Source organism: Rana temporaria, chromosome 1 (genome assembly GCF_905171775.1).
Source record: "Rana temporaria chromosome 1, aRanTem1.1, whole genome shotgun sequence".
Taxonomy (NCBI): domain Eukaryota; kingdom Metazoa; phylum Chordata; class Amphibia; order Anura; family Ranidae; genus Rana; species Rana temporaria.
In genome coordinates this window covers 517817861-517831856 of record NC_053489.1, presented here as the reverse complement: position 1 = coordinate 517831856, position 13996 = coordinate 517817861, and the positions used below count along the sequence as shown (strand labels likewise).

The following is a 13996-nucleotide window of genomic DNA, read 5'->3' as shown; positions in this document are numbered from 1 at the left end:
TAGCTGATAGCTTTGGAGTAGTATGAAAAGATGATTTTGCAGTTTGGAATACTCTGACGTCTATCTACTGTATTCCTGTGTTAGAGCTGATATTAAATGAATACTCTTATGCCTCGTACACACGGTCGGACTTTTGACTGTGCAAAGGTCCGCCGTGAGTCCGTTGGAAGGTTCTCTAAGGTCCGTCGGACTTCCGATAAAAAAAGTCACATGGAGGCTACACACTTCCGGACTTTCTGAGAAAAAAAAGCCCATCTGACTTTTTTCTTGGAAAGTCCAGCCATGTGTATGAGGCATTACTCTAATAAATAGGCAGGTTGACCCAACACAGACATTTGTCAATTGTTCTACCACTCCTTGTTATGGTACCACATAAAAGATGGCTATTCCTCTTACTGAAGCAATTATATTTACATAAAACCAGCTTGTGTAAAGGTTACAGAACATAACTGTTATTCAAGCCATAGAACATCCTATATTTGATCTGCCTCCTTCCCACGCTTCCCAAAAAGTAGACACACAAGGAAAAGAGTAATATTACAAATTACAGGTTTATTGCAAAGAATACTTGCATTACTATGATAATATAGTAAAATTACCTGTGAAAGCTAAAAATGCAATTACCTGAGATAATTATATATATATAAAAAAGAAAAGAAAGTGATTTATGAAAACTTGTCCCTCCCACAGTGAATACAAATGAAATACTGTACACATGACATATTTTCATCTAAATAACTATTTTAATGTTACTTTATAGACAAAAAGCATAAAGTTGCTCACATGACCTTCTTGCAGCCAGTGTTTACAATAACAGAATGTTTAATAAATGAATTGTCTATATCTTCACACATACATATACACTCAAATATTCATAAATTACACACACAAACTCACTTTTATGGACAATATATTTAAATTAATAAAAATATTTTAAAACACAGGGATTTAGAGCAGAATTACAAAGTCCTTTTTTGTCTGTTTAATTTACATGGTTTAAAAATAAATGCCCGTTCAGAACGTATCCAAGCAGTCCGCAAAAACTATACAATGTAGCTGGTGAGATCCAGCAAATATGACGTCACGTCGATGATTTGGTCTAGAATACCTGCCCTGGCGACTCTGCGAATGTTTCTGTCCACCTGCTCACACTGCGAGCCCAGGTATCCTTTTTTACATAAGCACTTGTTTGGTCTTACACAGACACCTCCATGTCGACATGCTGGTTCACATTTTGCTGTTGCAAACAAAGAGATACAAAGTCACCTATTGAAACTTCTAGAAACATGAGTTCATTACAGTTGAGAAAATTGTAATACTGAATTTAGTACAAGCTTATACATTTTCATCTTTTCTCTATACTCTCTGCCCCTTTCAAGGCTTCCCTGGTTTACACAGCTCAAGTAGCCAGTGATTTTCTTAAATTGACACATCATCCTTATCCTAATTTTCATAAAATGTAATGCTAAAAGGCAGGGCTGTGAGACAATCAACTATGCAAACTGTATTTATTATCCATGTTAATTATTTGTGTTAGACAGGGTATTGAACCATTGATAACATTCCAATGGGAAATGTCAATTTTTTTGCAGCAATGTTGTTTGGATATGGGAATTCCTATATTTAAAGTGTACTTCCACTTTTGCAGCCAAACTAGAATAGCACCTAATTTATATTTATTACACGTCCCCATTCACATGGCATAACTTAAAAAATATATAAAAAAATTGCAGCTTACTTTGCCCTTACTTGCCTGAGAAACATCTAAAAGGTAAGAGATATATACATGCCCGCTGACACCCGCCGACATCTGATCCAATCATGACCACCAAAAACAGACAGATGGTGGTCCTATTCCCCATCTGTCTGGCGGATTGGGTAGGCGGTCCATTTCTATCCCATTGCCCCAAACAGGAGAGCGGGACTGTCCATGTCCGCTCTGCATACCTGAGCGGACACGGATCTGTCATCCAACTACTCAGTGGGGATCAGCGGAGAGATCACCCGCTGAGCAAGCAAAACCCACTTAGCGGAGGTGCCCGTGTGAAAGAGGGCAAAGGGTTGACTAGAGTTGAAGATGGAATCATAAAGACATCTATCTACAGAAACATTATGTAGTCACGAAAAATAGTGGTGTGTCCCTTAACTTTCTTATGCTTTTGTACAAGCAAATAAACATTTGTTGTTACTTTAACGGTTTGTATAGATGTTTAGCAACAAGATATGAAATTAATGATAAATACAAAGTTTGGTTTATCATTGTTCTTACAGTATCAGGTTAGGGGAGAATGATATTGATATCAACTTTAATCCCATGGAAAGTTAGTGGTAATTTTTATGTTAAAGATTAATGTTGATTTGATTTGCACTGAATTAAGAACACCAGAATACAAAACAAAACTTGAACTTGAAAAATAGCTGTTCATCTAGCTCAGAAATATTGTGAGCCAATAACTTCCTATGCGCTTTGCCTCTTAACTGTCATTTCCTTGGACTTCAAAATACCTCCCTCTCTTGAGGAGATGAGAGGGAGGTGTTATGTTGTCCTAACACAGTGGGGTTGATTAAAATCCACTGTGCACTACAAGGGCACTGCAATTGCACTTGAAAGTACACATGGAAGAGCAGTTTCTGTAAATCTGAGTGGAAGATTTGAAATGAGGGGAAGCTATGGCAGGATTACCAGGTGAAAAAAAAACATTAAACTAATGCAGCCACCACATCTAAGAACTAGTAAGCTGAAATACTATCATCATTATTCGACAGTATTTTTATAATGCCAACAGTTTGCGTAGCGCTTTACAACACGAGGGCAGACAGCACAGTTACAATACAATTCAATACAGGAGGAATCAGAGGGCCCTGTCATTTTCTGGTTTTGAGTTTGGATACGCTTAATTTGCTTGTAGCTCGATTACATAAAACAGAATGTGATAGCATTAAAAAAATATCAGTTCTCACAAAATGTTAGCAAGATCTGATTGTAAAAAAGCTCTAAGATTTTATTAATCATACTAATCAGCAAAGTACTGGCAGTGCTAACCATACATAATTTGTATGTTGACAGTAACAAGAGCACACCCTGTTATAACCAGTTATTATAACTGCAAGAAAGTAGAGTGCAGAAAAGAATAGGCTTCAAGCCCTTACAGTAAGTACAGTGTCACTTGTAGGCATGCATTATATTTAAGATTACAACAGAGGATAACCTGCAGAAAGTTGCCCAATGAGGACAGGCATGTGCAGTGAATACAAACTTCCTAAATAATCTTAATTTTGTAAGAAGTTCCATAAGGAGCTAATCTGAAGGAAGAATAATTAACCACAATATTGAATTTGGTGTAAGACCAAAAAGTTCTTTAACACTTCAACATACAGACAATAATACCTGTTGACAGGTTTTGGCTGTTAGGCCTCGTACACACGATAGGTTAACCAGAGGACAGCGGTCTGAAGGACCGTTTTCATCGGTCCAAACCGATCGTGTGTAGGCCCCATAGGTTATTTAAACTTAGGTTAAAAAAATGGCAACTTGCTTTAAAATTTAACCAATGGATTGCTAACCAATAGGTCAAAACCGATCGTTAGTTTGCACAACCAACGGTTAAAAATCCATGCATGCTCAGAATTTAAGTCGACGCATGCTTGGAAGCATTGAACTTTGTTTTTTTCAGCACGTCGTTGTGTTTTACGTCACGGCGTTCTGACACGATCGTTTTTTTAACTGATGGTGTGTACGCATGACGGACCATCAGTCAGCTTTATAGGTTAACCTAGGACAACGGTCCTTCAGACCGTTGTCCTCTGGATAACCTATCGTGTGTACGAGGCTTTAAGCCCAAAAAGTGTGATCTGGTGTATCGCTAATATATTAAAGATGCAAATAAAGAGCTACGTAGGGCACTAGATGTGTTTCCTTCTGTCATCAGAAACACTGGTTTGCACTGTTCTAAGATGCTGATAGGGAGATGATTCAACCTTATCATACATGGACTGTTACATCTCCAACTTTTCATCTGATCTCCTATGATGCTAACTGTGAATTTGCTAGGTGAGAAAAGCGGTTCTCCTAGTAGAATGAACCGAATGTCTAACAATCTGGGCACCCAAAAATACCTATGTTACTCAGTTTTGAATTTTATCAAGACAGACTGTTCAAGTCAGGTAGTATGCTAATATAACACCATCTACTGTAAATACTTTCAAACTAGTAGTGGTAGGCCATTTCATGGAATTAGCTCATCAATACAAAAGCAAGTGGGTTGTGGTGAATCTGTATGTTGCCCACTGGGATCCAACATAGTTATATCTTGGGCAACTCTAGTAGATGGAAGAACTAATCAAAACATTTATTTATAAATGATTATTCTGGTCATTTGCACATGGGTAAATACCAGGTTTATTTAAGTACAAAGTGCAGATAGGTTATCAACCAAAACCATTTTCATTTTTTAAAGTCAGATTGGCTAAATATTTCTGGAAGGCTGTTAGGTGTTCCTGTGCTCTAAATGGTCTTATTTATGGTATTTATATAGACTACAGTAAATATCCAAACATTTTCACTGGTCTGGTAAAGCTGAACTTCTAATAAATTGCTGTAGATGTGTATGTTTTTTAAATAGAGTTGCAGATTTAATGTAATCATGGCATAAATCATTATTATTTTCTGTATTTTCTGATTAATACACTAAAACATAGACCACTAAAATAACTCCAAATAAAAGCATAATATCAGATTAGCAGAAATCTAGGTGCTGTAGAGTAAATCAACAGAAGAAAATTCCCATCATTATACAGAGGCAGCAGTATGGCTCATATGTCATATGGTATGCAAAATTTCATTACACAGAGACATTGGGCTTTTTCCAGCATTGATCCACCACAATAAAATTACAGCTACAAAAGTATCAAGGTCCCAAATTATATATATTCTGAGGCACCCGGAAACGCATACAACATTTACGTCACATTGCTTGGTAATGTCACTAAATCCCTATAATCCTTTTCTCTCGAGTTACATGAATCTGGGTATAGTTCGGAGTATTTCTCTGTGGTGATGATGACAAATTAATGGAAAACACATAGTAAAAGCATGGTATTCATAATAGAAAGATTACTAACCAATCCGACAGAACTCTCCTTCCCATCCTTGATTGCAACAGCATTTTCCAGTGGGTGTACAATGGCCATTTTTACATTGACGGGAGCATTCTGAGGACAGTGGTTGCGGTGGGAGAACAGGCCTCTTGCACTCTTCAGGAGTTGCTGGCCTAAAAAATTCAGTGAAAACAAGAAATTATAAAAGTTAACATTCAGTAAGTACACCAGTTATTAATATGTAAAAAAAAAAAAATTGTGCTAAATATTTTAAAGGGTTCCACAAAGTAAGAAAACTGGATGGACAGGCACTGAAGAAAGAAGGCAATTCATGACTCCCCCAACTGCATGCTAGTTCCAGGGCAAAGAATACATTCAGCAGTGCAACTCCAGATAAAACTTTTTTTTGGTTTTAGATCAGGGAATGGGTTTAATCTCTATCAGTTTTAGTCTAGTGTCTTGTTGGGGTTTTTCCCTCATTTTCTGGAATTGGGAAATCTCCTAATTAGGGCCAAAGACTGCAAATAAACAGAGGACCTAACCATTCCTCCTGAATAGCAGCACACTTTCAGGTATGTGAATGTGGCTAGGCACGCGTTTATTATGTTTGTAAATATGCAGTGAAAGATCTAAGCTACTGCTGCATTTGGCTACTGGTCTCAGCAATTTGGCGTGGAATTTGGTTATGTCAATACTATGCCACTCACTGTTCTTTTTTGTTGGAGGTTCCATTATGAAGAAGCAAGGCCCTACCTTTACCAAGATTAATGCCTCCACACATGTGCAGAACAAGGAATGGCAAGTTATTATTTGGAAATAATATTCTGCAGGGAGACCACAGGCAATACTGTGACTAGTTTTGTTCCCTCTGCCCTAATTTTCTTGGGTACAGCTTCCAGAGTTCAGTCCATTTTCTTTATAAAATGATTGTAAAGTCACAAACATGTTATACTTACCTCCTCTGTGTAGTGGATTTGCACTGAACAGCCCAAATTCTCCCTCCTGTCAAGTGCCCCCACAGCAAGCAGCTTGCTATGGGAGCACCCGAGCCGAGCTGTCGCCCTTTGTGTCTATCCAGACACTAAGCATTCCTTCTGCCCCACTCTCTTTCTCCTGACTGGCTAACTGACTTTCATTGACAGCCTCGGGAGCCAATGCCGCAACTGCTGTATCTCAGCTTATTGGGAGGTAGAGTCCCTGACGGCTTGAGGGACTCATGGACATCGCTGGACAGAGATGGGGCTCAGGTAAAGGGGTACTGAGGCGGCTGCTGCACAAAGAAAGCTTTTTTATTTTTAATGCATAGAATGCATTAAGATAAAAAACATTCTGCTTTTACAACTCCTTTAAGTACATATTGACTGCAGTCTTTACATCTGACCTTGTTAGTATAGCAACTAACAAGGGAAGCAACCCCCAATTAAGGTGATCTGCACCACCTATGTTATCATTCTGGTAATATAACAATATAAATATAGCTTACAAATAATTAGGAAGATATGTAGAAAATGGAGAACGATTTTAAAATAACAATTTAATTTTGTTCATAGTTAACTATTAGTACAGCATATTTCAGTAGAAATATAAAGTTTGCCACAAGGACTGAAAATGTCCTTCTTCAGATTTCAGGCATAGCCAAACGCTCATTAGTACAACATCCTAGCAAGCAGAAAACCTCTATTTGCTCCCAGGTGCAAGCAATTAAAACACATAATAAATCCAGTGACAGTAAAGCACTGAAAAGTGCCAATAAATCGACACCATAAATGCTTGTGTACAAGTGCAGGCTGTGTTCTAGAATTGAGAAAGGTATATCACACAGTACACCTACCATACACATATGTGGAATAGGAGATGGGCCTCTATATTATATGGAAAATAGTACGCTGAATTTAATTTTTTAATAAATATGTTACAAAACAACTGCAGAAATACAGAAATGATTAATGCTAAAATGTTTTATCTGTCCTGTGTAAAAACTCACTGCAACACTTAAATGTACGTAAACATTGCAACTTCATTAAAGCGGACCTTCAATTTTAAATTAAACTTTGCAGCAGTCTAACCAACCACCTTTTTTTTCATTGCTGACCTGCCCATTGCCTCAATTTACCCCTAGGCAAAAGTGACATGGATTCTCTTGCTGCAGCCTCCTGGGATACCAACATTACATATCCCAGGAGGCTGCAGGCTTATAAACTGTAGAGAAGAAGGGTGAACCCGTAGCCAGTTCACCATCATGCCAGGTGCAAGAAATCTGAAGAGACAGTCAGCTCTTGATTAGAAAGAAAGAAATATGGTGGCTTGGGGCAGAATGTGCAGTGTGGAAGAAGAGGACAACATGGGATTCACTGGGCTGGTGAGCATGTTTTTCCTAAAATAAAAGAGCATTAAAGGGTAAGTAGCAATTGGGGATTTTGTTTTTTTTGGGGGGGGGGGGGGGTACGTCACATGGATAAAGTTCCTCTTTAACATGTCATATTTTGAGGTAAAAAAGATGAGGACTTAGAAGATATGAAATAATAACATAGGACGAAAAGGAGGTTGATAAAAAGCTAACCACACATCTTAAGGGGAACAAAATAAGTAACTAGGGCTATTCGGATCTTATTTAAAGTAGCAATAAACCCCAAAAGCAAACAATTACATTGTGTATTTCAGCTTAACAATTCTTAGATGTTTTGGCTGCATTAACTTTCGTTTTTAGGCTTTCTTTCTTTTATGCCGCGTACACAGGATCGTATTTCCGATGGAATAAAATCCGATGGAATTTTTTGTCGGAATTGCGATGAAGCTGACTTTCATCAGTCTTGCCTACACACTATCAGACTAAATTCCGACCGTCCAAAACGCGGTGACGTAAAACACTACAACGAGTCGAGAAAAATTAAGTTCAATGCTTCCGAGCATGCGTCGACTTGATTCTGAGCATGCGTGGATTTTTCTCCGATGGAGTTCCACACAGATGATGGGAATTTCCTATCGTTTTTTTTCATCGGAAAAATTTAAAACATGTTCTATTTTTTTACACCGATGGAAAAAAGTCAGATGGGGCCCACACCGGAACGTTTTTTCCTATGAAAAAAGTCTATCTGACTTTTTTCATAGGAAAAAAACGATCGTGTGTACACGGCATTATTGTAATCTGGGGATCCAGCCAATAAGTCTTTAAGTTTTTCAACAGAACAAGCTCTCTTGCAAATGTATCAGTTAGAGTGCTTGGACAAACTACCACTGACAGGGGTGCGTAGAGTGATCAGTTTTTATTTATTCATGTAAAACCTTTATCCCAACAGAAAAAAACTGTTGCTGTAACTGCTTGTGTAACTGCAGTGTGAGCAGAAGTTTGGTTTCAATTTATTAGTGTATCTAAATCTGATAGTACATTTAAAACTCCCCTCCCCACAGACTGACAATGCTGCTGTCCAAAGGTGCCCCTGTGCTCCTACATCCAGAGTGTGAGGTGTGTTTCTGGCTAGATCACCAGGTGAATACAGAGGGAAAAAAGACAGAGGCTGTGTTCACACTTACGTGAATTGGATGTGGGATTTCCCCACATCGAATTTGCATGACAGGAGAGTTTGACCGGCTCTCAATAGAGCCGGTTCACACATCTGCGGGGCGGCCACTGAGTGCACTGCAGAAGGTTCCTGTGCCTCTTTGGCTCTGTTTCGGTCCGAATTCAATTCGGACCTGAAACGGTGAAGGGGGACGCACCGGACCCCCTGCTGCGAGTCGTGCCTCAAATACTGTAAAGCCAGCCGAAAAAAGAAAACACAGCCACCACTTCTAAGGGGATGGTAAACTACAATATATAAAAATATTGTTCTCCAGATTCAACCCATGTTCTACAATGTCATCATCATTTTTTGATTTTTCTGTGATGCTATTGTTAGGTAAGTGTTATAGTAGCATTAGGGCTCATACAAAGAATTAAAAAAATACCTTTTTTCCTTGGGCAGTGTGGATTTTCAATTCAGTAAATTAAATAGGGGAAGATGACTCTGTTTATTTTCAAGTGTGTGTTAGTTTTTTTATATATATATTTAGGTCATATTTTTAATTGTTGATATGTGAGTGTTGAGTTATGTTTTGTGTAAAGCTATGCCTGAATTGTCATTGTATGATCTGTGATTGTATAATGCTAATACATTTTTTGAATCCATGAAATCGGTAGACTATTGCATGGTGTGGATGCAGAAAGCAGATGTTTTTTTTATGTCAGCTCAGACCTCTGCAGTGTATAAATGTGCTTTTACTATACAAAAATGCTGTACATACAAAACTAGTACAATATTAGGAATACAAATCAAGACTGACAGATTTATCACGCTAGCGAATAAGCAGAAACTATGGTCTGTAACAGGAAAAATAAACTTAAAAGTTACTTAACTCTGGTTACTGTGTGTCTCCGTTGACAACGAGGACGTATCATAAGAAGATTTTCACCGCTCCAGGGGAGCCCTATAGACAATCAGGGACGGTCGGATTACCAAGGTGCTGGCAATGCACGTAGCAGTATCAATAGGAGGAAGGAGATGGACAGCCGCACTCCGAAATAACTTTTCAAAAAAGTTGTCTTTTATTTTCAAGCAGGAACATGCATAATCACCACAACCATAAACCAGGACAGCCGACTAGTTTCGCACTCTTGCTAGTGCTTAATCATGGCTTAAGCACTAGCAAGAGTGCGAAACTAGTCGGCTGTCCTGGTTTATGGTTGTGGTGATTATGCATGTTCCTGCTTGAAAATAAAAGACAACTTTTTTGAAAAGTTATTTCGGAGTGCGGCTGTCCATCTCCTTCCTCCTATTGCTACTGAGGACGTATCATGCCTTAATCACCAAGGACAGTCTGTAACCAGACAGAACATACCTAAAGATGTTTTTCGCCCGATTTCCAGCAGCTGCTTAAGAAGCCTGACTCTTTGTTGTCAACGGAGATCACGAACATACAGTAACCGGAGTTAAGTAACTTTTAAGCGTATTTCCACTGTTAGAGACCATGGTTTCTGCTTATTTGCCTGGCAACTTGCTTGATATTACGGTCAGTCTTGATTTGTATTCCTAATATTGTAATAGTTTTGTAATTTTTGTATAGTAAAAGCACATTTATACTCTGCAGTGGCCTGAATTTCCGCAAAGTAACCGTACATGATAAACGCAAGCAAAACAGGTACAAATGATAGCTTTCTATTGCAAAATAGGATATAGATGCTAAAGTGCTCTGAGTACTGGTGACATAATATTTATCATTGTCTAAGATGATACAGAGCTTTTGACAAAGTGGTGCTGAAACAAAATGCAAGAAGCAAGATGCCAAGACTCACTACAGTTACAGCATTCACTATTTCTTGGCTGCTTGATTGTATTATGCTCTTCTTTATTCTCAGCTGCCATGGTTTATTAATTTATATATGCTTTGATTCTATGATATAATTCACATATCAGCTCTATGATATAGAGATAGATAATTAATAGAGATTAATGGGTGTTTGTTTTTTAAATGCGTTTATGGGTTAGTTTTTTTTTTCATTTTTGAGATTAAGTTTTTATATTTTCAGCAGTGTAGCAGTTTGTAGGATGTTGTTCCTTCCTTTTTTGACACTGTGTTATTCACACTCCCTCCTGTGGCACTATACTAAAGGGAAGGGGTAGAACCCCTGTCAGGTACTTGTGGCTTTGTGGTACATCGTTGGGAAGTAATGAGAAACCTTTGAGTTGGGGGGGGGGACCAATCGTCCTACACAAAGGAGAACAGCTGTGACTATTCTTTATTACAGGAAACTCCTGCAACAAGCAAATGTAATTTCACGCAAGATCTCAGAAATACACAAATGACACCAAGGCTGAATACATATAGGGGTTGATTTACTAAAGGCAAAAAGTGCAGTTGCTCCAGAATACAAACCAATACAAAAGTCTTGGTGACATTTACCACTGGGCCTTGGAGACTGAAACAGTAAGTATGGGGAATTGCACTGTTGGGAATTATCACCATAGTCAGAATAGAGGGTAAATCTATCCTGGTGACAACTGTAAATGGTGGTATCTTCCTTCACACTGCAAAGATTTTGTTTCCGTTCCTCTTTTGTCACAAAAGATACCATGAAGTGAAGGAAAGTGGGGACAGAGACAGTTTTTATAAAACCTGATAGTTTCCAAAATGTTGGGCTTTAGTTCCACCTTATCTGCAGTGCCTCCTAGTTGTAAAGTATTTATTTCAAAAACTGTAAAAATCAAAACCTGACACTATATTTTAAAAGCATTTTTACTATACATAAATGCAATTTACATTTTTAAGTAACTCTGCTAATATTATGTTAATTGTTTATAACAAATCATTTAACTAAGTAACATTGCTTGCTAAATTGGATATGGTGAATGTTTAAAGATTTAGTTTTGTACTGCTAAGTATTAGCTTATAGTTAATATTACTTATGTGTGGCACAACATTACTATGTCAAAGTATTTACAGTGGGCATTACATTCTTTAATTACTCTGTATACATCTCTATCCAGAGTATGAAGCTGTACATATATTTTTGGTTTAACAAAATGTCTTCTAGAAGGAGTAAAGAGGCCTAAAGAAAACATTTCTATAACCTGAAAGCTAAATCTGCCAAAATAAACACACTGTTATAGAACGAGCATATTGAAGTTGAAGCTTACTTTATAAGTGAGCGTGTTTTATAGCTATTTCAATATATATGTTGCCTTGCATGCATTCACATATTTTAATAGGGCCTATAAATAATTGCACCTGTGATCCAGATCAGTTAGAAATTAAATATATAGCAATAGATTTTCCATAAACATGACTCCTTTAATACCTTTACAATTACCAGATTTTGTATTTGTTAAGAAAATTGTATCACATCATAAAACTCCTAAAGTAACAACCAATACACCATCACGTAAAATGTTTCTATGCCTAATACAAACTTACTAGTGTATATGTTTTGACCATAATATCTGATTCTGTGCATATCGGAAAGCATATGAAAGTGGACCTGTTATTCGCCTAAAAGCTCATGATAAAGGTGCTTTCCACTTAATGGTAAGCCTGAAATCTTCATTCTAGCCCTAGTTGGCAACAATATGGATGTATTTCCACGTACTCTGCTTGTAACCTCCAGTATGAAGTGAATACCTTTGTTGTTTCTAAAAATAATTAATTCTGTTCATGTTACCATAACATTGCTTGTGAATTGGATTGAGACTTCCAATCAAACTCTATTGCATCAGCAACCATGATCTGCTATCCCACTTCTGAATACAGGAATAAGCATCCTCTCTCTGAGTGACTGAGCAACCAATCACTAGACCTGAAGACTGTAATGTAGGGGAGGGGCCTGCCTAAGAGAGAACCAATCACAGACAGGCTTGTATTTTAATTGTTTAGTTAATAAATCTTGACAGACTCACTTATGAAGATTTTATTTTACTCATATCTTTTATTATCCTATTTAGCTTTGTGTATTTTGTCCGAGTTCAGTGTCATGACTGAAGAGTCAGGCACAGGCAAAGACATATATTCCTAGGTATCCCACATAAAATAATTAAGACTGATAATTTTGATTATCGGGAAGAGAAAAAGAAGGAAACATGCAGCAGAGTAACTAACACTGCCCCTGACCACCAATGTCTGCATGTATGTGTGTTGTGTGAGTGTGGGGTGAGGGCACTGTTATGGAAAGGGTTAACAATGCCACTGACAACCAACTTGGGGAGGGTGTTAAAATAACCATGCCACTGATTACCAATGCATTTTTTTTAAATAACACCTTTAAATGAAGGAGGTTAAATAGCACTGACACTGACCACCCATGTAGAGCTTTTTACTGTCACCAGTGCTGGGGGTTTTAATGTGATCCTTTGCATCAATGATGGGGGTTATTATTGCAATACCTAGCCCAAATGCTGGGGGTTAAAAATACAGTGACTGACACATGCATGGGTTATTATTGTGGACACCAGTGCTGGGAGTCACTATTACTGCCACTAATAGAAATGATGTGGCCTAGTTTACTCCCATGTTCTCTTTACTGTGCACTGTGGGCAATGAGATCCTCTGTAATTTTCAGGTTGGCCACCACCGTTTTAACCCTTCTAACTCTATCCTAAGTCTAAAAAAGCTTTAGGTAGATTTCAACTTTAAATCAACCACCTTTAGAGCTATAGATGGGTTCTTAGAAACTCTCCCCACTCACAGTAAGTGAGGATGCACTAAGTCAAAGAGAGAGAGGCCTCGTACACACGACCGAGGAACTTGTCGTAAATGAAACATCGTTTTCCTCGACGAGTTCCTTGTCAGGCTTGTGGAGAAACTTGACAAGCTTGCTTTGCGTACACACTGTCAAGACCAAATCTCCTCGTTCTCAAACGCGGTGACGTACAACACATACAACAGCAGGGGAAATTCGATTCCACTGGCACAACCCTTGGGGCTGCTTTTGCTAATCTCATGTTACTGCGTGTTAAGTAAAAGTTTGGTAAGAGACAATTTACACTTTTCAGACTAACACAGTGTGACAAATGTGCTATCTCTATTACAAACGCTACTTTTACCGAAGGTGCGCTCCCGTCTCATACTTTATTCTGAGCATGCACAGGTTTCTTAGCATACACACGAACCTGTTTCTCGTCAAAAACCAGCCCGACGAGGAAATTGAGACTCCCGTTGAGGAAAAAGAGAATTTGTTCTCTTTTTTTCTCGTCGAGTTCCTCGACAGTTTCGAAAAACATACACGCGACCGTTTTCCTCGGCAAAAAAGCTCTGCCACCATGTTTCTTGATGGATTCTGTCGAGGAAAATGGTCATGTGTACGAGGCCATAGAATCTTTATTTTTTTTTTAAGCCTATGCCTAGGTACAATGGGCCAGATCCACATAGAAAT

The 13996-nt window shown here is 38.1% G+C and overlaps 1 protein-coding gene across 1 annotated transcript in view; it reads right to left on the bottom strand.

The window, feature by feature from the left end:
• Positions 1 to 721: 721 nt before the first annotated feature.
• Positions 722 to 13996, bottom strand: part of LOC120919398 (hedgehog interacting protein) — a 136608-nt gene continuing 123333 nt past the window's right edge. Inside the window, exons 12-13 of the mRNA XM_040331555.1 lie at positions 5122 to 5270; positions 722 to 1237 (exon numbers count right to left, since the gene is read on the bottom strand). Of these exons, the coding sequence (XP_040187489.1) occupies positions 1044 to 1237; positions 5122 to 5270 (343 nt within the window). The 3' untranslated portion in view covers positions 722 to 1043. The remainder of the gene's footprint in view (positions 1238 to 5121; positions 5271 to 13996) is intronic.